The 22,048-nt window shown below is 45.1% G+C and overlaps 1 protein-coding gene across 4 annotated transcripts in view; it reads left to right on the top strand.

The window, feature by feature from the left end:
* WWC2 (WW and C2 domain containing 2) overlaps positions 1-22,048 on the top strand; it is a 204,190-nt gene that overhangs the window by 123,098 nt on the left and 59,044 nt on the right. For all 4 annotated transcript variants that reach the window (XM_044225654.1, XM_044225657.1, XM_044225656.1 and 1 more), the window contains exons 5-11: positions 1,980-2,059; positions 7,130-7,259; positions 9,888-10,034; positions 11,076-11,149; positions 14,807-15,049; positions 20,539-20,628; positions 21,679-22,048. The exon at positions 21,679-22,048 is cut by the window's right edge and continues 250 nt beyond it. In XM_044225654.1, coding sequence (XP_044081589.1) covers positions 1,980-2,059; positions 7,130-7,259; positions 9,888-10,034; positions 11,076-11,149; positions 14,807-15,049; positions 20,539-20,628; positions 21,679-22,048 — 1,134 coding nt within the window. The remainder of the gene's footprint in view (positions 1-1,979; positions 2,060-7,129; positions 7,260-9,887; positions 10,035-11,075; positions 11,150-14,806; positions 15,050-20,538; positions 20,629-21,678) is intronic.

Raw genomic sequence — 22,048 nt, 5'->3', positions numbered from 1 at the left:
CCCCAGTTCTCCTTGTTCTTAAGATTTAGAAATCTGGGGCACCTGGGTGGCTCAGTCGTTATGCATGATCCTGGGCTCCTGGGATCGAGCCCCACGTCGGCCTCCCTGCTCAGCAGAGCAGGAGGCCTGCTTCTCCCTCTCCCTCTCCCCTTGCTTGTGTTCCTTCCCTCATTGTCTCTCTCTCTCTGTCAAGTAAAAAAAAAAAAAAAAAAAAAAATTATATATATATATATATATATATATATATATATATATATAATTTAAAAAGAAAGAAATCTTCCACATGGCTTCAAAACTCTATATAAGGCCTTCTTTTCCAGTCACATTTCATGCTGCAAACCACCTCTGTAATCCAGCAAATGGTAGCATACTCTAAATCCCAGAGATTTTATTTATTTATTACACAGAAAGAGCATGAGTGGGAGGCAGAAGGAGAGGGAGAAGCAGGCTCCCTGTTGAGCAGGGAGCCCAACAAGGGGCTCCATCCCAGGACCCTGACATCATGCCTGGAGCTGAAGGCAGATGCCTAACCAACTGAGCCACTCAGGTGCCCCCAAATCCCAGAGACTTGAGTTTCCTCTTCGCATTGTTTAGGGTTTGTGGTCTGCCTTTTGAGGACCTCCTTTTACCAAGCGAAGCCCCGCTGACCCACTCTGCTTAAATACCTTTTCCACAGACAGGCTTTGTCCAGCTTCTCACACCAAATCAGGTCCCGTCCCCCCTTTTCATCCTGAAGTATCCCGAACCTTTCCTTTCTATCCCCCATGGTAATTGGTAAGATTTGTTTCGTTGGATGATTATTTGCTCAAGGTCTGGCTCCCCCCTTGTTCTGAAGGGCCCGTGAGGGCAAAGATCATGTCTACTTTATTCACACTTGAGACCCAGGACCTGACAGACACATAGTGGAAAGTCAGTAAATATTTGTGGAATGGATAGACTAAATAGGAAATAAAAGCTCAAAAGCACGTTGAAATGCTGCCCCTCAGAATGTGCTTCAAACTTAAGGCTATAATACGGAAGTAAATTGCTGACACCCACAGAAAACCTTTATTTTGTTACTAAACCAGGCTTCTGCAAGTCTTTTGACCTATCACATTTTAGTATTGTCTTCACCAAGAATGTATTTGGCAACAGGGGAAAAAAAGATATACACACACACACACACACACACACATATATGTATATATACACATATATGTGTATATATATCTCAATAAATGTCTGTCATATAAATATATATTTTTTTAATCAGATTGACAGATGTTTATTGATCACACAGTGCTGTCCTTGTCCTTTTTATTCCTCATAGTGCCTGGTACTCTTCTAGAACTTTGGGGTACAGCTGGTGTGATGCAGCTCACTTTCCCATGGGGGGCAGACAGTAAACAACTACACAGAAAATTTCAGCTCCTGAGAAGTACCACGCACGACATAGAACAGTAATGGTTGGGGTGGTTAGAGAAGTCATATTCCAAAAGGCGATGTGTGAGTGGAGACCTGAGTGCCGGGAGTCTGTTCTGGAAGGTCTGAGGAAAAGCCTTCCAGCCAGGGGAAATAGCATGTGGCAGGAGCAGAGCGGGTATTTTCTGACACATTCGAGAAATAGGGGTGGCCGACGGTCCTGGAATGTAGCGAAGGAGGGAAGGAGGAGCACGCGCTGTTGGAGTTCCAGAAATCGGGCTTTCTGACTCCTCCCTTCCTAGCTATTTATCACAGCATGGAGAAAGTCATGATGCCAGCTCGCAGGAAGGTTGCTAACTATGATCATGAGGGTAGATATAGGTGATAATGAACATCACTGATAATTTAAACATAATTAACCTGCCTTTCACAGAATATATGTTCGGGGAAGCCAGTAGAGTAAATGTTAAGCTAATGGCTGTGTCTGCGTGTTTAATAGTTTACCGTTAGACTGTCTTCTAAAACAGCGTTGCTAATTATTTACAAACATTCTTATTTACATTGATTTCTCGCCAAAGGTTAAAAAGCTGAAGAGAGAACTCTCACAAATGAAGCAAGAATTGCTGTATAAAGAACAAGGCTTTGAAACATTGCAACAGTGAGTATGAAAATACTGAAATTGAGAATAGCTCAAAGCCCCCTAACTCCTACGAAGAAAACAGAAGTGCCCATTCTACCTAAGAGAGGTCTCAAAGAAATAAAAAGTAAAAAGCTCCGAGCTCTACACCAAAAAACAAAAAAAAAAAATGGTCAACCAACCAACAAAAACCTTGGAAAAATCTATATACTTTGAAAAGGTCTAACGTTTTATGCATGATCAAGAGTCAAAGAAAGCAGTGAGAAGCCTCACGTTGTGTGTGGGCGCCCGCCGGCCGCCTCTCAGGTTGAGGTCAGCACCGCCATGTTGGGCTCTCGCAGCTGGACAGCTTGAGCCTCTGCTGCCTGGAGCCCTGGGTGGGAGGCATGTCTCTGCCTCTTTGTCAGCCCCAGGCACCCCCTAACGGGGGCTGATCTCAGGGAGCAAATCGGGGTCAGCAGGGAAGCTCGAGTGGGTTCCTTGCTTGCCGCATTCCTTCTCTCCTTTCCAGTTTTGTAGTCATGTCTGACGAGCCACTGGCCAGGCTACGGAAGATACAGACAGGCAGAGGGTAGTGGATTCTGGAATCTTCTGCCCTCTTCCTAGCCCTGGAAGCCCCTGTTCTCCCAGCTGACAAGGCGCTGCCCCGTTAAACCCTGACAAGCTCCCCGGGCTTTCCAAAGCTCGCGCCCCCCACCCCAGGGTCTCTGGTGTGAGGCAAGAAGCTGATGGTTTTCCCAGCTCCATGAGCACAGAGAGGATGGAAGGCATTATTCCTCAAAAGGCATTCAGCTGGGGTTCTGTTGTTGTTTTTTTTACTTCCCTCCTCTGTGCGCGGGGCTCTGTGCCAGCTGTGGGGCAGTGTTTATAGAACATTCCTGATGGCCTGTGCGTCCCCCCCCCCCCGTCTCCCTCTGCGGCAATCCAAGGCAACAGGGCATTATCCCTTTTCAAGACCCCGTGTTTGTTGGCCAGACAGACATAAGCTGGTTGTTCTGTGTGTTTGCACGACGGGTTACAGCTCCGAACTCCAGTCCCGACTCTTGACCAGCGTCACATGGCTGATTTCAGACAAGGGTCTTATGGCTCAGTCTTCTTTTTTGCCGCTCGCCTCATGTAATCATCAGCATTTTATTCTCTCCGATGCTCCTGTCCTAGTGCTTCTCAGACCTGACTGCATATTAGAATCATCTGAGGAGCTTTTTAAAAAAAATACCTGTTTCTTGTCTCCATCTAGGTATATACTTTGAGCGATCTGTAGGTTGTTCTCGGGGATGGCTGTGTTCTAAGAACCTCAGCCAGCTTCAGAGCTCCCCTGAAGAACTGAGCAGACCTAGAATGACATCAGTGTGATACTCGGTAATCGCATGTCACATAAAGGAGGGCTTTGTGGTGGGAATGGAGAGAGAAAGCAAACTCTGATGAGCCCTACGAAATGTTTAGCTATACGGTAAACATTTTTAAGGCACATGAGATTGTAACTCATGTCACCACCCGGGATTAAAGGTTAGCCAAACTTGCTGTTTTGTTATATTGCTATAACAATGCTGTATTGTTTTAAAGCAGTTTGCTTGCAAGCCATTTTTATAGGAATCCAAGGCATGTTTAAGAATCTGTCAATAACATTCCACAAGAAAACAATAGACATTTGTTGTAGAAATTCAGGCATTCTCTTGCAATGATTCTAATCCCTTGAACCAAGAGCTGGAAAGATATGATATCTAACATCAGAGCCCTCTCCTGTTGATCCTAACTATAGACAAAATAAAGCTGTTTTCATTCAAATGTTAACCACCATACTACAAGAACATTGACTAGTAATTGATTGAACCCAGAGACCATACTTTTCAAGAAACCATATTCCTGATACTATAAAGAGACTTTTCCTTGGGGTTTGACAGAAAATATATTTCTGAAAGGATTTAAATAGAATCCTACTGTAGGCTTTTGTAACCTTTCATTTATTCACAATGGGATGGGCTATTTTTGCCAAATCTGGAGCTATAATGTAATTTGAACTCCAGCTTTCATTTTACTAAGTACAAGAGTTTATTCTGGATGAATGAATGGAGTTTTATTCTCTGCATTATTCATTTCTGTCTGTGGTTTCGGAGTTGACTTTGGCCTAGACCGTAGCATAGTGTATACGTAGATAGATATGACCAAGACGTTTCTGCTTTGTCACCTTCGGCATTCACTCAGAAGTGGAAAATGAGAAGTGAAACACTCAGCCAGTCAAAAGTGTATACCTGGCCTGTGAAAATCTGGCTCAGGGTGAGGCACATATTCTCCAAGGAAGGCATGCAAATGGGACTCTCCTCTCTTTTGGAAGAGACTAAGATATGAGGAAATTAATAATACTCAGTACTCAGAACCTCTCCCCTTGGGGGGGGGGACCCTTAAAAAATTGTTTTTAGGGAGGAATATAAAATTGTATTTCTCAAATTAAAAACAGAAAAACACAGTACTTTGTTTTAAAAATCAGCAAATAACGCTAATATTTTGTTGACTTTTTATCTTTTTTTTTTTTAAAGATTTTTTTTAATTTTATTTGTTTGTCATAGAGAGTGAAGTGAGAGCAAGCACAGGCAGACAGAGTGGCAGGCAGAGGCAGAGGGAGAAGCAGGCTCCCTGCCAAGCAAGGAGCCCGATGTGGGACTCGATCCCAGGATGCTGGGATCATGACCTGAGCCGAAGGCAGCTGCTTAACCAACTGAGCCACCCAGGCGTCCCAAATACTTATTTATTTATTTGACAGAAATCACAAGTAGGCAGAGAGGCAGCCAGAGAGGGGGGGAAGCAGGCTCCCCATAGAGCAGAGTCCAATGCGGGGATCGATCTCAGGACCCTGGGATCATGACCTGAGCTGAAGGCGGGGGCTTTAACCCACTGAGCCACCCAGGCACCCTGACTTTTTATCTTATGGTCAGGGTCAAAAAAGAGAAAATGTGGAAGATGTAGAATTGAGGAGAAAAGGAGAAACGTGGAGCTAAAGGGAAAAACACTAGTTAGAGGAAAGCCGAGGTACTCAGGGGAGGCCAAAAGGAGTCTGAGAGAAAGACCGGAGGGCTCCCCAGTGGAGGTGGGGTGACGTTGGGGGCAGGTGCTGAGTTGACCTGACTTGTCCTTGTTTGTGGTTAGCCCCAGACTGAGCAGTGGTTAGCCAGGACATTTTAATCTAGTTTTAAAGCTCTCTGAAATGAAAATGAGCAGTCTTGAAATAGTCCTGCCTTTGTTTTTAAGTGCTAAAGTTGATTTCTGACTTAAAGATTAGTTTTAACTCTCAGATTCCAAGGTTTTGCACAAATAGGAAGAAATCATTTGGGCTTTAGAAATTCACCTTGACACAGTCCGAGAGTCTTGTGTTCACAGCTATTTCATGAAATCGCACAGATTTTTTTTTTTTTTATTAAAATAAGACTTTTGCCTCAACTAGGTGAGTAGACATAATACTTAGGGGAGTCAACAATTTCACTGATAAATCCCTTCCCAAATAAATGGAATTAATCAATATTTTAAGTACTACCTGTGCTTTTTTATCAAATATTCAAAGTGTAATAGCGTAAGAGCCCTGAGCCTGAATATGTCATTTTGAGGACTGTTCCCCTTTACTAACGAAGTGTTTATGCAGTTTAGGGGCAAAAGTGCCTAAATCTTCTGGTCTTGCTTTTTCACTTAGAGGAAGCGTGATGAGTAGATCTCCAGGGTCCCTTCCAGCCCTAAACACTGGCTGTACTCACCACTTTTTAATTCACTGACTTCATTAATTGTACTTACTTTTATTATCAAATAACCTTATGATGAAATTCCTTTTATTTTCTTAGGCTAAGACTTTGTTTGGCAACAATAAAATACTTACTAAAATAGTACACGGGGAAATACGTTATCTGCCAACTGTACTGGCTTGAGTAAACTTTGGAAGAGTGAGTAAGATGGCATTGTTGGTGGTGGTTTTTTGTTTTTGTTTTTGTTTTCACATCATAGAAATAAATATAAATCATTAAATGTTTTAAACCAAATGAGCTCAGAGCCAGTTCTCCATGGCATAATAGGTGCCATATTTCTGTGGATAAGACTAAGACTATGTGCAAGAATGAGAGTCGTTGGCTGTTGGGGCAGAGGCGTAGCTGTACGCTCTTCAGAGAAACCCCAAATTGTATTCAGAATGAATCCTGGACAGCGTCGGTGGTCGGAGAGAACCAAGAGAGTGAGAATGAGGACACTGTTAAACCATTAAAAATAAACAAAAACAAAAACAAAAACAAAAAAACCTAGGTAATCCGGTTGGGTCCTTCTACACACAAAGAATTAGACTTAAAATCCCCTGCCGTGGGGTGCCATGCACACTGTAAGGACGTTTGGTGAGCAGATCTGGGGCACGTGAAAAATGAACTACTTGAAGAGCTTTTTATTAAACATTAGTTGTCAGATGAACACGTCTGCCTTCTGCCTTATTCCTAGATTTGAACTCGTCAACAAGGCAAACAGTTTAATCTCAACTCCTGATGGTCATAAAAGCAGAACAAGTACTTTTCATATATTTTAAAAGAAGAAACTAACCACACGATCCAAATATTGTAGGATACGCACTAGTATAAATAATAATCACTTGCACTGCGGAAAGGCCTGCCAGCCCCGTAGGCACTGTGCTTGGTTTGGCACAGACGTTACGGCCTATGTAAAATTAGGCAACCAGGAGGAATCCTGTACTTCTTGTAGTTTTTCAGTTTATTGTTATTTCTGTCCTGCTAGATCTTTTCCCCAAGGCCTGAACCCTCCTCAGAGTGGAGGTCGGGCTTAGGAGGTTGGCCCATGGTGGGGTCATCCAAAACAATTAAAGACAAAATGACCGAGCCTGAAGTTGCTGAGAAACGGACAGGGCATGAGGTGGGCGGTGGGAGAGTGCTGGAAGTGGTTGGAAGAGAAAGCAGGAGGAGCAATCTGCTCGAGAACATGGTCCTGGTATGTGGGAGGCAAGTAGCAGAATCATGAGCCAACTGTGACAACCTGAAAACCGGTTCCTAGACTGTTAGCTTAACTTGTACTCTGTCAACCCTCTTTGACCTTTTTCCTCTTTTTTTTTCTCAACAGGATAGATAAAAAAATGTCTGGAGGCCAGAGTGGCTATGAACTTAGTGAAGCCAAAGCCATTCTAACTGAACTGAAATCTATCAGAAAGGCTATTAGCTCAGGAGAAAAAGAAAAGCAAGATCTGATGCAGGTATGTTGCAAAACATATTTTAAGTCAGACACCTACCCTCTGGGGCCCCAGAAACTCTCCTGGAGGCAGAAGTTCTCCATCAGAGTCTGGATGGCCCTTGCTTATGCTGCCTCGTTCAGACAGACTTTGGCCTAGGCACTGAGGCCACAGGTGGTGTTGGAGGTAAATTGGTGGGTTCCTGGGTTCCTATATGCTGATCCAGCCTTGTGTGCAAAAGAAACAACCACTCAGTGATCAGTATCCTGCATTTTAAATACCTATTTTCAGTAAGTATAGTCGGGTTGGTTTTTTTTTTTCCTTTTTTCTGAAGAGTGTGTCTCTTCTTCTTCTTAACCTTCCCTCCATCCCATACTCATCACAAGGCCTGAGAATTCTTTGTATTTCAGATATTTGGAGCTCTGAGTAAGGATTTCATCAGTGATTTAGGAAAAATGTTAGAGCCAGTGGCAATGTTCGCGTTCTTAGTAGAAACGCTACTTTTAAATACTCTAGTCAACTACTTCGTGTCAGTTTTCAAAATGTTAACTGAACATAGGTACATGTTCTTAAACACCTATAATTTTGCCTTTAGGAAATTTTGAAATAACTTGCAAGAAGAGATCAAATAGAAAATAGTATTAATAGCAAATCCTTCTGAGCTCTGACTGTGTGTTGGGCCATCTTCTCCCTGCCTCGCATGACAGTAGCGCATTTCATTCTGACGGCAACCCTGGAGATGGGCTCGTATTATCCTTACCTACAGACAGGAAATTGCAGTACAAAAAAAATTAAGCAACTTCAAGTCACACAGCTCCAAAGTGGTAGGACTGTGGTTTAAACCTAGGCAGCCTTGCTTCTAGAGTATGTGGTTTTAAATATATATATGAAACATAGAAAAATTTATTTGGAGGTATTTTTGTTTTGTTCCACAATAATCCTGGTGATTAAATGAGTAATTCCTAAAATGCACATCACAGGTCCTTTGGAAAAAGTTGAGAACTTGAGCAAATTTACATTGGAACTTTATAATTCAGCAACTGGAGGTTATCTTTGATTGTTCCTGTAAAGAAGAAATTTGGATTTATACACAGACCAGATTAAATTAAAAGATTAGATTCCTTTTCAATTACCTAAAGAATAAAAAACAATTAATTAGTAGGTAGGGCAATCAGCATTAGAGCTGAGAGGGACATTAAGTGGGAGCTTCTATGAGTTTCAGAGCTCTTTGACCGTGAACCAGTTTAAGAGATACATTCTCATGTCAACCCAGTCACACACCAGTGTCTTTATGTTGGGACACACACACCCACACGCCATATTTCTTTTCTTTTTTTAAGATTTTATTTATGTATTTGACAGAGAGAGAGACACGAGAAAGGGAACACAAACTGGGAGAGGGAAAGGGAGAAGCAGGCTTCCTGCTGAGCAGGGAACCCAATATGGGGCTTGATCCCAAGACCCTGGAGTCACGACTGGAGCCGAAGGCTCAGGTGCCCCCACACACCGTATCTCTTAATACTTATTTCTTAATACTAGCAACGTGGTCTGAATTGATTTTCCAGTCTCTTCTTTTTCATCAAAAAGCATGCTAGTCCTGACCTACTAATTTGATGAGAAGCATGGTCGACACGGACAGATTAAAAAAATACTTGTCTTTTCACTGTACTGATGAAAAAATGGAAAAGACTTGCCCAGGGTCACTAAAAGATTTCTTTGTAGTATATTATTTGATGGGACTGCTTGAGTTTTATCCCTCTCATACAGGCATTTTGCCTAAATACTCCTCTGAAAGAAAATAAAGAAGTTTAGGTAAAAAGCACATATCAGATCTCTGAAATTTCTAATTTGGGGGGACATTTCTCATTTTTTATTATAAGAATTGTCAGTGACAGGATTAAATCCTGGCTTTTCTTAAAGTTAGTAATAATGAGTTTCTTACCATTTTTATTAGTGTTTTATGAGGGGAATCTGGGTTGGTAGCAGCATAGCTAAGATTTTTTCTCCTTCTTAACACTGTCCCTTGCTCACGTCCTCTTGTTAGAGTAAGCTCAGTTTACTAAGTGTGGGTGTAACAGCAAGCTTGGATCAGCCGCCAGGACTGGGACTCCTGGCCCTCGGTCTCCTCATCCCTGCCGGTAGTGGGAGCCGATAATCCCTTGGGTTCCATCCAGTTGTGCGAAAAGCATCATTCCAGGAGTCTGCTGCAGAGGAAGTTTTCTTGCTGTATCTGCAATGAGATTGCATTGTAGGTAGTCCATGTTTCCATAATTCCTGCTGTATGAAATGAGAAGTGAAAACGTGTCTTTTTAAAATAGAGTTCTTTTCAATGAAATTTTAAAAACAAGAAATGCATGTATCACGTGTAAAGATGCCATTACGCACAGCAGGAATAATTCCCGGGCTGTCTTGGGGAAGGTAAGATAACCTGTTTATGATTATCTCAGATACTTCCAGAGTCACACATGTATTTCTGCAAAATGATAGTCTCATCTTATTTATTCAATAATTTAAAGTGATAAGTACCTGTTAAAATAAAGTCGTTTTTTTTTTTTCTATTGAGATTGTGTCTCTCGATTTGAGTTGACCCGCTGGCAAGGTTCTGCGTCTTAAGTGTTAAGCTCTAGGTCGGACTTTGTGTTTCCTGAACAGAGTCTGGCTAAGCTGCAGGAGCGGTTCCACTTGGATCAGAGCATTGGCACATCCGAGCCGGACCTGAGATCCAGTCCTGTGAACTCGAATTTATCTCTCTCCAGACAGACCCTTGACGCCGGGTCACAGACAAGCATTTCTGGAGACGTAAGTTATCCGTGGGGAAGGCTTGGCCCTAGCACTGTCTTTGACGAGCCTGAATTACAGGATGGATGGCAAGTGGGACAGGAGCTAGCGAGGTAGTTTGCCTCACGGCTGTGTGGATTCAATATTTCTGCCTCCTAGATTGCTTTTAAAAACCCGGAGTCTTACCTTTTCTGTCTGGGTACCAAGCGTATCAGGATCTGTCCATGTGAACGGCTTGGTTCAAATTTTCTCAGACTGTATTTATTCGGAGATGTTGTTGAAAGGGTAGAGATGCATGAGAATTTAAGTTTTTCCTATTACATTTAAGGTCTTCAAAATTTAGATCTTTTCAATTAAACATTGAGGCTAATGGGAAACAAAAAAATACGCCTTAAAAATTTTTTTTGTAGATCAAAGGTTATTTATATTAAAACTTTAAATTGAGCTTTATGCTCAGGATTTGAAGATACTTGCTGTGGCTTGACTCCTGTTAACTGTTTTTGCATTCTCTTTTTGGAATGCTATTCATTGGATACTTACTTTTCTAGTTCATTCACTGCTATTTTTGTGTTCTCTTTTACTTCCTTGAATTCTCTGCTATGAAAATGAAACAGGTAGAGATCAACAATAAGACTTACCTGTTTGAAAAATGAGTTTTTGAAGTTATTTAGTTTATGGTTTTTGCATTTAGAAGCTAGATGATGGAATTTGAGCTCACGGAGGCAAGGAAATTAGTTTCAGTTCATAAATTTTATTGACCTGTACACCCTTCGTAAACTCTGAGATACCAGAAACATTGACATAATACTTTTTATCTTGAATTGAATGTGTGGAGAAAACGATGTTCAAAGGGTCTTTGAAAAACAGACAAGCTTGAATTAAAAAGAAATGTTTTGCCCCTACTGAGACTAGAAAGTAAGTGCCTTTTAAAACTGGTGTTCCCAATTTCAAGACCATCTTCTTTAGTTTTCCAATTACTTGTGCCTCCTAGAAACAAAAGCAGTTTACCTTCATTCATTAGCGGAGTTAATTGACTTTTTTTCTCTTTTGTTTATTTACCAGATCGGAGTGAGAAGTAGATCAAATTTAGCTGAAAAGGTCAGGCTGAGCCTACAGTATGAAGAAGCCAAAAGAAGGTAACAAAAGGGGAGCTCTTCCGTGTTCAGTGGTCAGCAGGCACAAACAGTGTTTTCTTTCCCAGAATTAATCTTTTTTCCTACAGTGACATCTGCTGGGTGTTCCCCAAAGCTTGAGGTTGGGGAAGGTTACTCTTGAGGGTTTGTTGTTTTTTTTTTTAAAGATTTTATTTATTCATTTGACAGAGAGAGATCACAAGTAGGCAGAGAGGCAGGCAGAGAGAGAGGAGGAAGCAGGCTCCCTGCTGAGCAGAGAGCCCGATGCGGGACTCGATCCCAGGACCCTGAGATCATGACCTGAGCCGAAGGCAGCGGCTTAACCCACTGAGCCACCCAGGCGCCCCTACTCTTTTTAGATATAAGGGTTGCAGACCACCCTCTCTGCTCGCTGTTTCCCCCCACAGCTGAAGGACAGGGAGAATTAGTGAGAAGCGTGCACATGACATTGCCCCTTCTCGTCTCTTCTGGAAGAAAGAAGCTTAGAGCTTGTCCAGTACTTACTCCCAAGTAGAAGTGGGAAGGTCGGTTTCGCAGGTAGAATGGTGGCACAGTGGCTTGGGTAGAGGACTTGACAGTGGCCGAGGACCTCTAGGTAAATAGCTGTAATTCCTTTGCTTTGAGGGAAGAGTTCCCGCCAACGTTCTTGAAGATGCTGAGATATCTGTTCTGGCAACTGACTTTCAGGGCAAAGGGGGAGAGATTCCTGTTTCCCTCGTTTATCCTCTAGATCCTGGGAACCCTGTGCTTTCTTCTCCTCACCTTGTAACTCTGCTTGGGGAAGGCTCAGGAGACTTCTCCCTCCTCATCCAGCAGACACGCTCAACTTGTTTTCATACTATGGACACCTTGCTCATTTTGAGGGAGACGGTCATGCTATTCTATTTGATTTCATAATTTTCATTTTTAGAGTTTAAAAATGCTTTGATTTATTATTTAGGAAGAAAAAACGATTTATTATTTAGGGAAGAAAACTGTACTACCACCCTGTAGGCGACCGAGAAGGTTACCATGTTCCTCCTTGAGAACCTGGAAGGCTCAGCTGAGAACCTGCTAGAAGGTCACAGTTTGCTATCACAGGACCATCAGATAGATAATGAAGTATTATCCATTGTCATTGGTGATGCGGATTATTTAAAAGTAATTAGCTGAAGTTCTTGGAGGTTATCTGGCTTTAACAAAGCAATTATTTGATTTGTCTAAATACGATATTTGCTTCTTTGTAGCCTCTCTTACTAATATTACTTGGTTCTTAGATGACTGAAAAAAAGAACAAAACCCATAAGCTTTGTTCTACAGATTACTAACCACGTGTGCTTGAGCAAGTCATTTGGTTTCTCTGAACAGCATTTCACTCAGCTAATTTCAATGCCTGTAAGTTTTCCTAGGTAGATTATCCCAGAATTGTGTATACTTCATTGGCTGCTTCTCAGAGCCCTAGGTAATGCCTTGCCCACCACCAAGCATTGAGGACTCCTTGTGGTTTTGTGGCCCAGTGATGTGGAAACCCCTGGTGGGTACTGTTTGTGACCCTCTGGGAGTATACCAACCCAGCGGTAGCCACAGCTCCTGGGTTCTGCTGTAAACAAAGCCCAGCATCTCTGTCGGGCATTTTGAAGGAGAATGGCCGGAACTCAATTAATTTTGGAGAACCAGGCCTCGTGCCCCCGGGTTCTTTGTTCTTTGGGGCTCAAATTGACCTCCCTTGGACCAGCTGGGACCAGCTGGAGCTTTTGCGTTCGTCTGGCTGCGAACAGCTTTTTCCATCTGGAGCTTACACAGCGTTTCTCTTCCTAGGTGCACCTGGAAATCTTCATCATATTTTGGTCCACAGATCTGGTGTACCCTTTCCAAATAAAACCCAAGACCCACCTAACGCCCGATCCCACAAGTAATAGATGCCTCTCTTCCCTTCATTATGTTGTCGCTCCCGGTTCAGTTCTTAATTCAGTCGCATCAAAGCTCAAGACATGGGTTCTTTCCCATTTGGTTGCGTTGCTGTCCCGTTCTCATTTGGGGTTTTATTTAAAGTTACTAGCAATGCTGATGAGAAGGGAAACCTCCAGCGTTTATGCATATGTTGCAAATGCTTTTCTTCCTCAGTTCTAAGACGCGGGCTGTGTTTCCCTGAAACTTGTTTTCTCCTCCAGCCTTCGTTTCATGTGCTCAACGAAGCTCATAATATCATGCTTAGTTAGCATTTTGATGATTCATTTCCTAGCACATTGAGACAGTTGTGTGTAGTTTTGTGGCTCTGGCTGAAGAGTGGCTGATGTTCCCTCTGCCATGAGAGCAGGCGCTGGGGGGGACATCAGAAGCGCGTTGCACATGCAGTGCCCCTGAGAGAGGACGGTCTTTTCTCTTTAACTCAGACAAGGAACTGTGGTGCAAGAACGTAGATATACTTCCATCTTTGTCCTGATGACGTTGTTTTGCTTACCTTTTTTCCTCCCTTCCACAACTTCTTCCATTAAAAAGGAAAATAAAATGCCCTCTTTCTGTTTTTCGTATACTGGTATGTGCTGTAACAGTATCCGCAGGGATCATTCAGCTTTTTTTTTTTTCCATGTAGGCATCTAGATTCCCTGTGCCAACATCAGCTGTGTTCATGATTTGCCTTGTGAACCCTCCCCATAGTCCACACGGTGCCCCCAGAGCAAGTCGTTGATCTCGGGGATGTCAGAACGTTCTCATTCTGTCAGAAGCTAACTTGACCGCTTAGCTTGAGGCATGGTGTAATCCGAGGTCAGGCAAAACTACGAAACCAGTGATGTTCGCCTCCGCTGGATTTTCCTTCTCCTCCCATCCCTGTCCCCCGCGCTCCAGCACCGGCCATCACTCCGCTGGGGCTGCCGTAGCTGCCCGTCCACGCTGGGGAGGGCGCACCCAGTGCCGGACGGAAGACGCCCCGGTCCGTGCAGTCACGTCGACGGGGCTGGTCAGTGAGCACTCAGTCAGCAGTGTAGACACTGATTTCACACCGCAGAGCTCGCTGAAGGCGGGTTCGGGTGGAGGAGGCCGGGGAGGGCAGGGCTGTTCCCTTTTCCTTGGCCACGTGGAACCTGCTGGATTGACTTGCTTTAACACTGGTTGGCCAAGCCACTGCTGTCTCGTCTCCCCTCATCCTTCCCTGACTACCTGATAACCCAGTTGCTGCCCATCCCACCGCGGGACTACCGTTTTACTGGGGGACAGCGTCTTTACCCAGAGGAACAAAAATCTGTAATAGTGTTGCTTCAGACAGCATTTACCTTTTTTTTTTTTCTTTCTTTCTTTCTTTTTTTTTTTTTTTTTTTTTACGGAAGCCCTCCAGGTGTCCGCCTGTCACCCTGCACAGGTGGTCACACATCGGGGCGGCACCCGCAGCTCCCAGAGCTCCCTGGCTTTTAAGCTTCAGTGTACGTTGACCTTCACTCTTTCTCAGATAGGCCGGTGCTTGCAGCTGTGGGAAAGGTGAGGAAAAGGCAGCCGACAAGAGCCAGTGTCGAGTGAGGCCAAGGGCCTGGAGGACGGACGGGCGTGCTCCTCTTCCCCCGCCTCCGTGGAAAGTCAGGACAGCAAGCCTCCAGCACCCCCCCGCAACTGAGCCTGCTTTGTGTTCTCCCTTTCTGGAGAGTTCTAAGCCTGGACCCCCACCCTCTCTCACCGCTTTATTTTTAGTATGGCCAACCTAAAAATCGAACTGTCGAAACTGGACAGCGAGACGTGGCCCGGGGCGCTGGACATCGAGAAGGAGAAGCTGATGCTGATCCACGAGAAGGAGGAGCTTCTGAAGGAGCTGCAGTTCGTCACCCCACAGAAGCGCTCCCGCGACGAGCTGGAGCGCCTGGAGGCCGAGAGGCAGCGGCTGGAGGAGGAGCTGCTGTCCGTGCGGGGTCCCCCGAGCCGGGCCCTGGCCGAGAGGTTCGTTCTCCTCCCTGGGGACAAGGACACAGCAGACCGTGTGCGCGCACCTGGTCTGGGCCTGGATGCCCGGTGCCCCGGGTCTCTGGAAACCTCCATCGCATCTCTTCTCGGTGGATGGAGCCCCAACCCCAAGGGACTTTCTCTCCGTAGGGCAGTAAGGCCCCCCACCCCCCAGTCCGGGCTGCAGTCCCAGTTCTTCTGTCGGTTAGGAACGCGAAAATGCCCGTGACAGATGTTGAACAAGTAAGGAATGTTGACATAAAACCAGGAATGCAGTCCATCACGGACCGAGTCTGATAACAATGGCTATAAACTATCGCACTCTGATAAGAAACATTATCTGGGCTGTTACAGTGGTGGCAGCTTCCTACTCGGGGGTTTATGACTCACAAGAATGCAAAAAGTTTATTGCTTTTCGTTTCACAAGGGAAAGACAGCTTGCTCCCTTTGATATCTTAACAGGTCACAGATGTTTACTGGGATTGCGTTTGTCAGTTGAGCCCCTCCTGCAAAGCAGGTGAAAATGTAAAGAGAAACACCCGTCGTGGTTTTCTGATCTTTCCGGGGGAAGGTGCGAAAGGATCACGGAATCTGAGAAAATCCGGTTCTGTAAGCGGATCAGCTGTAGGGTCAGGCAGGGGAACGTGTGGGTGTTTGCTGCCGAGGCATGGGCGAGGGAGCCCCGGGTCCCAGCCTCACTGGCGGGTATGGCCCTGCCCCGTTCCAGCCACAGCCCTGAGGCCGCTCGGACCCCCGCACAGCCTTCTGTTCTATAGGCCAGCGGTCCAGGTGCACTGCCTGTGCCAGGAGGACAGGATGGAAGGTCACATCCATATCATTTCAGGTGACCCGGAAGTAAGTTTAAAACACCCACCCGTAATCCAGTTGATTTTTTTTTTTAAACTTCTTGGCTTCTGGCTTCGAATTCCATGTCCTCTGTGAATGTGGAGGGCTGTGTGTCTACATGGTATCGGAATCTTGGAAGTATGGTGGGGGGAGCGGTAGGAGGAAAGATCTCAGATGTTGCTGGTCGTTTCTGGTGGTGCCGACTGAAGGTTCACCCTCACAGCAGGCGTGAGCGAGGCTGGCGGGGGACGATCCACCGCACAGAGACCAGAGGAGCAAAATGTAAGGGAGAGAGGGCAGAATTCTATTGCTTTTCTGAGTTACCTCGATGTCCTGTCTGTGATTATAGATCTTCAGTTTGTAGGATGAAAGTTTGCTAATCGCCAGTAAATAGGACAAAACGAGTAGCTTTTGTGTGACGCACGTAGGAAGCAGCAAGGGCATTAGCGTCCAGTGTCACACTAAGTGTTCCCATCAGATGTGCGGAACGCGCTGAGCGCCTCTCTGCCGTTCTCTGTGGTGTGTGAACCCGGGAAGGGCCTGGAAGCAGCCTTTAGATTTGTTCCGGGAGTGAGAAGACAAGTGTGTGTTCGGGTTTTTTGTTTTGTTTTGTTTTGTTTTGTTTTTTAAAGATTTTATTTATTTATTTGAAGACCGAGATCTCAAATAGGCAGAGAGGCAGGCAGAGAGAGAGGGGGAAGCAGGTTTCCTGCTGAGCAGCGAGCCTGATGTGGGGCTTGATCCCAACCCACTGAGCCACCCAGGCACCCTGTGTGTGTTCGTTTTAACCAGGTTTTATGGGCGTGATATCCTGTCTGTCTTTTTTATTAGGGCGAGAGCTTCGAAAATGACTGGTGAAGTAACATTAAAAATACAGTTTGTTCCTAAGTGCCTTGGTTCTGGCTTTTATACCTTGGCTTGTGCATAGTACATGTAATAACTGTTCAAATTCCAGCAGGAAGAGTGCGTTTGAGCCCTTCGCGAAGAGGAGCTGTGAAATAATTGTATACTTAGTGAGATCCAGACAAACCGTGGGGTTTGTGTCAGATGGGGAATAAGGAAGCAGTTTGAAAGTCCCTCTAACTTCCGATTCCTGCATGGCCCTGTCTCCCACAATTGGCTGTTGGCAAAAAGGGACGTGTGTACAGTTGTGTTTTATATCTGTCATGTGTTGGTTGGTGGCCGGAAGCCAAATCCCATCATTATGTTGTCGTATAAACTTGAGGGGACGAATGCTTTCTTGCTTGAGCAACTTGACGTTTTCTCGCTGCTCTCCGTGGACGCGGGACGGCCCAGCATCTCATGCGTCCAGAAGAGCAGAGCCGCCGGCCGAAGGGAGCTCCGTGTCCTGTATTTGCTGGGTACACACGGACAGCGTGGCTTTGGGCTGGGTGGCTGTTGTCAGTGGTTTGACTTTGCCCTCTGCCCCCCGTACTCTCTTACATTTCTTGATCATTTTTCCTGCCCCCTCGTGCACACACAGTGTTTCTCTTCCATTTATTGTTACTATTGAACTGAAATGGGGTGCCCAGAAGAAAAGAGAGTGCCTCTGTACACAGCCTGCGTCCTCGGGCTAAAGCAGTGGTGTCGGGAGAGGCTTCTGGGAAATACGATTCACCGTGTAAAACCTCATTTCATCATGAAACAAATCGTGCTTTGCCAGTTCTAAATCCTTACATTTCCTCTTGGCTCCTCCCCAGCTGCCAGACAGAGCACTTCTGCGTCCTCCCAAATGGGTCCCGTTTGCCATTGACGTGGCGGGCTTCTCTTGATTCCAGGGGTGGCCTGGAGCAAGAGTCTGAGTCAGCGCCGCAAGGTGGTCTCCGCGGGGCCGAGCTCACCTGACCCCAGAGGCCCCCAGCTGTGTGTGCCCCCAGCACCGCCCTGCCCCCGGGCCAAGCACTCAAATGGCAGTGACGAAGCCCCCACCATGGGTCTTAAAGCACTTCGGGGAGAGGGAGATGCTCACCATGAGGGACCACCAGCAAGCACGAGTCACTCTCAAATTAAAAATATCTGTCCTTGCCATACAGCTGTTGAAATTCCGAAACTTCTGTGCTGCAGAACACTGTAGCTGATGAGATCGTAACGTTGCTCCGTATTTTCTCAGATTCATAGTCTCACAGCTCCGTATTCTCTTGCGTGAGAGCTTTGTCTTCTTGCCAGCATGTCTTAATTGTTTCTTAATTATGTGAATGTTTCTGTCTCTGATTCTGAAAAAATTTTAAAGCAAGTAGGTTGGGGTATGAGTGTCATTTTTTTAATGGAAAAGGCACTTCTTACTTCTATAGATGACATGACATTTTCCCGAGGTGGAACGTTCTGGGTGGTCTTCATCAGGCAGAGACCGGGCAGGTGCTTCTCTCTGGGCTCAAGGGCAGAGAGAGGACAGTATGAAGACACTGCCCTTGTCTTGCGAAGCGCAGATGAGTGGATAGTGTGGGTCAGAAGGACCAGGAGGAAAGGAATCTTCTAGGGGCCAGGTTGAGAAGATCCTTTCTCACTGTCGAGAAGGGCTTGGAGAGACAGGGACGCACCCTCTCAAAGGGGCTGATATTAGCAGTTTCTTGTAATCCCTGGTCAGGGGGACGCTGGTGAGGGCAGGATGCTTCCTACAGAGGACACCTGGAATTTGCGGAAGACTTCCGGCTTCCGTGGTTCCATCAGAGATGGGAATGGGGTGCCCGATCAAAGACGGCCACCCCACTGGAAGGGCTCCTGAGTGCCTTCCTTGTGCTTCTCCCAAGGCAGGTGTTATCTGGAAACACTGACCACCGGCCCTGAGGGTGTGCTGGGAGGGGCTCCAGGCTCTTCAGGCAGCCCCGGCAGAAGAGGGAGAAAGAGCTAGTGCTTTCCAGGAGCTTCTGGTCTGACTGGGGAGCATACCAACAAGAACATGAAGGCAGGCTCGGCAGCTCGAAGCCATAGAGGGCCTTGGCAGTGGGCCTGAGGAGGCCAGAATGGGGACCATCACTTGGGACGAAGACAGGGAAAGCTTTGGATTTTAAATTTCAGCATGAAACACACTAATGTCTTATTGAAGCCTCCTTAACACACCAGAAAAGCCTTCATTTGTTAGTGCAGTATTCCATTTTAGAACTTAATTCAAAAGTGTTTCTCCTGTTTCAGAAGACATGGATTTTAGTGGATTTGGGGCCTTTCTCCAGACCTTTACCTTCTAATTCAGTTCATCTCAGTTGTTTTCATTTTTTTTCCCATGTTGAGTTTTTGTTTATATTTAAGAGATTAAAAAAATAGGGACCGTCTACTCCTTTCCAAAATACACCTTCGAAAGCTGGGAATTAAGAATTTATCATGCTTTGAAGTACTAAACAAAATGACAAGAATTGCTTTTTTTTTTTTTATTTTAACATATAATGAAATTGTGTTGGTGACACTTCAAAGGGTAGTTAGCTATAAATAAAATATGGGCATGTTTCCTTACTGCCTAAAACATACATTTCAAAGAGGTTAGAAATTAGGGGAATTTTATTTTTCTCCAAAGAAAAATAGCTAATTTTTATATGCCCACCTTGCAAGGCATGCTGAGGCTTTGAACAAGGAAGGTTTGTTTTGATGTCTGTAGAGCACTTTTACATACATCACTGCATTTGATCCCTGTAACAGCCTTAGCAGACAGACACAGTAGGATTTTAATCGCCAATTTGCAGATGAGAAAGCTGGGACCCCTTGACTAAGTGACTCATTTAAGGACACACGGTTAGTAGCCAGAGATCCACCAGAAACCACAGTGGTCTTCTTGGTCCCGTTCTGTGGTCCTTGACCGCTCTGGACCTGCTCATTCCAGGGATGTCCAAAGACAGGTGACACAGACTGTACGCTTGATATATTTTTAAATGACTTACTCACATACACAGTTCCCCAACACCCCTCATTTTTTAAAACCTTGGTCAGTTGAATGTGGATGAAATTTCGTGATCACCGGTGCAGACAATGAGATGTGCTATAGGGTAGGAAGGGAAATCACTTTTGTGTCTTTTCCTTGTTGAAACCGTTAAGCCCAAATGAGTTTACCCTGGCAATATGGACTAATTTGTTTCTTAATTGCTGAAATTCTCATCAAAGTAAGATTGGAATTTTTGTCACTGAGTATCAGTTGGGAAGAGTCCTTCTCAGTTCCAGCACTTCAGGACAGTCTTTCATGGTTCTCTGTTACTCCTGTCGAGTATTTTAGTAACTTTAGGCCAAATCCCAGGCCTGTGGAAGGATTCTGTGATTTTTCTTAGTGGTTTGTGATTTTCCTCCTGGCTGTCTTTCCATGCCTCATGAGAGCACAAGTCTTTGGGTTTATACACAAACTGAATCACAGAACATGTACTGTATGGTGACTGACATAACATAATTTTTAAAAAAACAAACATTTAAGAAAATTTTAGAATACTAAAATTTTTTAGATTCTCCATAACGTTGATTCAGAATAGATCTCCCTCTTCGCTAAGCGTGGCCACGGACGGTTGGCCCACTTTGCCTCTCGTCAGTGGCTCTGTTTTCTCTCCTGTCCATTCATTTGCGTTTCCCCCTCATGGTACATGATGTTTGTATAATAAGAATCTTTTCCTTCAGTTTCTGTTTTATTGTAGTTACGTGGAAATAAATTCCTATCTGTTTCTTTTTTCTAGATTGAAATTGGAAGAGCGAAGGAAAGAGCTCCTACAGAAACTTGAAGAAAGTACTAAATTAACTACTTGTTTGCATTCACAACTTAAAAGGTAAGCCTGCTTGGTTCTTAAGGGAAAGGTTTTTCTTGACTACATTTTCTTGACTACATTCAGGCATGTTTTGGTTCATTCTGGGTTACTTTTCCCTTTATGTTCAACTATTAGAACGTGAATAAAATTGGGACACCTGGGTGGCTCAATCAGTTAGGCGTCTGCCTTCAGCTCAGGTCATGGTCCCAGGATCCCGGGATCGAGTCCCACATTGGGCTCCCTGCTTGACGGGGAGTCTGCTTCTCCCTCTGCCTCTGTGATTTCTCAGTCTTTCTCTCTCTCAAATAAATAAATAAAATATTTTTTAAAAAAGTAAATAAAATAGTTAGGCTAATAAAATTAAAACTTGGATGATCAAATTTAAAGCTGCATAGATTTTTTCCCCCCACAAACCCCAAAGTCATAGGCGGAAGATATTGTGGGAAGAAGATATAGTTTATATATTTTAGCTGTGAAGACATACTTAGGAAATGAAACATTTCTTCAGATCACCCTTTCTTTTAAAAAGGGAGGGGGGAAGAAAGATTTGCCTTAAAATAGTTAGCTCCGTGTTCACCCCTTCAGCACGCACACCCCGAGGGAGACAGGGGCCTGTGTGAAGCCTCTCTGTCTTCATCTGCTTGCCTTTGTTCTGTGTCAAGTTTCAAAGCTTTATTCTTTAACCAAAATAATTACACTAGCATTCAGTACCATATACACTGTTTCTCCCCCTCCCTATTATTAACTCGCCTACTTGCTACGGGCTTTCTGTGGAGGTAGATTTGTCGGTAGGTGTTCATTACTTTCTTGGCTTTGGTTTTTGCAAAAGAGACTCGATCTTTAGTCAGAACAGAGTTGCTGTGTAGAGAGCCAGGTTGAAAGTGTTCATGCGTCAGCATGGCAATAGGTAATATCATAATAACGGGTTATTTTTCCGCCCCCCCCCCGCCATCATTATGCTATTTGGCGCCACTGGGTTCCTTCCTTCTGGGGTGCGGAGGAGGCGGTGGGCATCGTGCTTGGGTTTCTGTGTCATACCAGTTTTCACAGCGAGGGCCCCTCTCCCCTCAGCCTCTCGGCCAGCACCCTGTCCATGTCGTCTGGGAGCAGCCTGGGCTCCCTGGCCTCCAGCCGGGGGTCTCTGAACACCTCCAGCAGGGGCTCGCTCAGCTCCCTGAGTTCCGGAGAGCTCTATTACACCAGTCAGAGCGACCAGACGGACACGGATTACCAGTGCAAACTGGACCTCCTTCTGCAGGAGAAAGGCGGCTACATTCCTTCCGGACCCATCACCACCATCCATGAAAACGAAGTGGTCAAGTCCCCCAGCCAGCCCGGCCAGAGCGGTCCCTGCGGGGCGGCAGCCGCAGCCACAGGCCACACGCCCCCACGGACTGAGGCCCCCAAGTCTGTGACGTCCCTGTCCTCACGGTCCTCCCTC

The sequence above is a fragment of the Neovison vison genome, chromosome 11, assembly GCF_020171115.1.
Source record: "Neovison vison isolate M4711 chromosome 11, ASM_NN_V1, whole genome shotgun sequence".
In the NCBI taxonomy this organism is placed as follows: domain Eukaryota; kingdom Metazoa; phylum Chordata; class Mammalia; order Carnivora; family Mustelidae; genus Neogale; species Neogale vison.
Note: the sequence above shows the minus strand (reverse complement) of the source record. Positions and strands in the feature narration are given on the sequence as shown.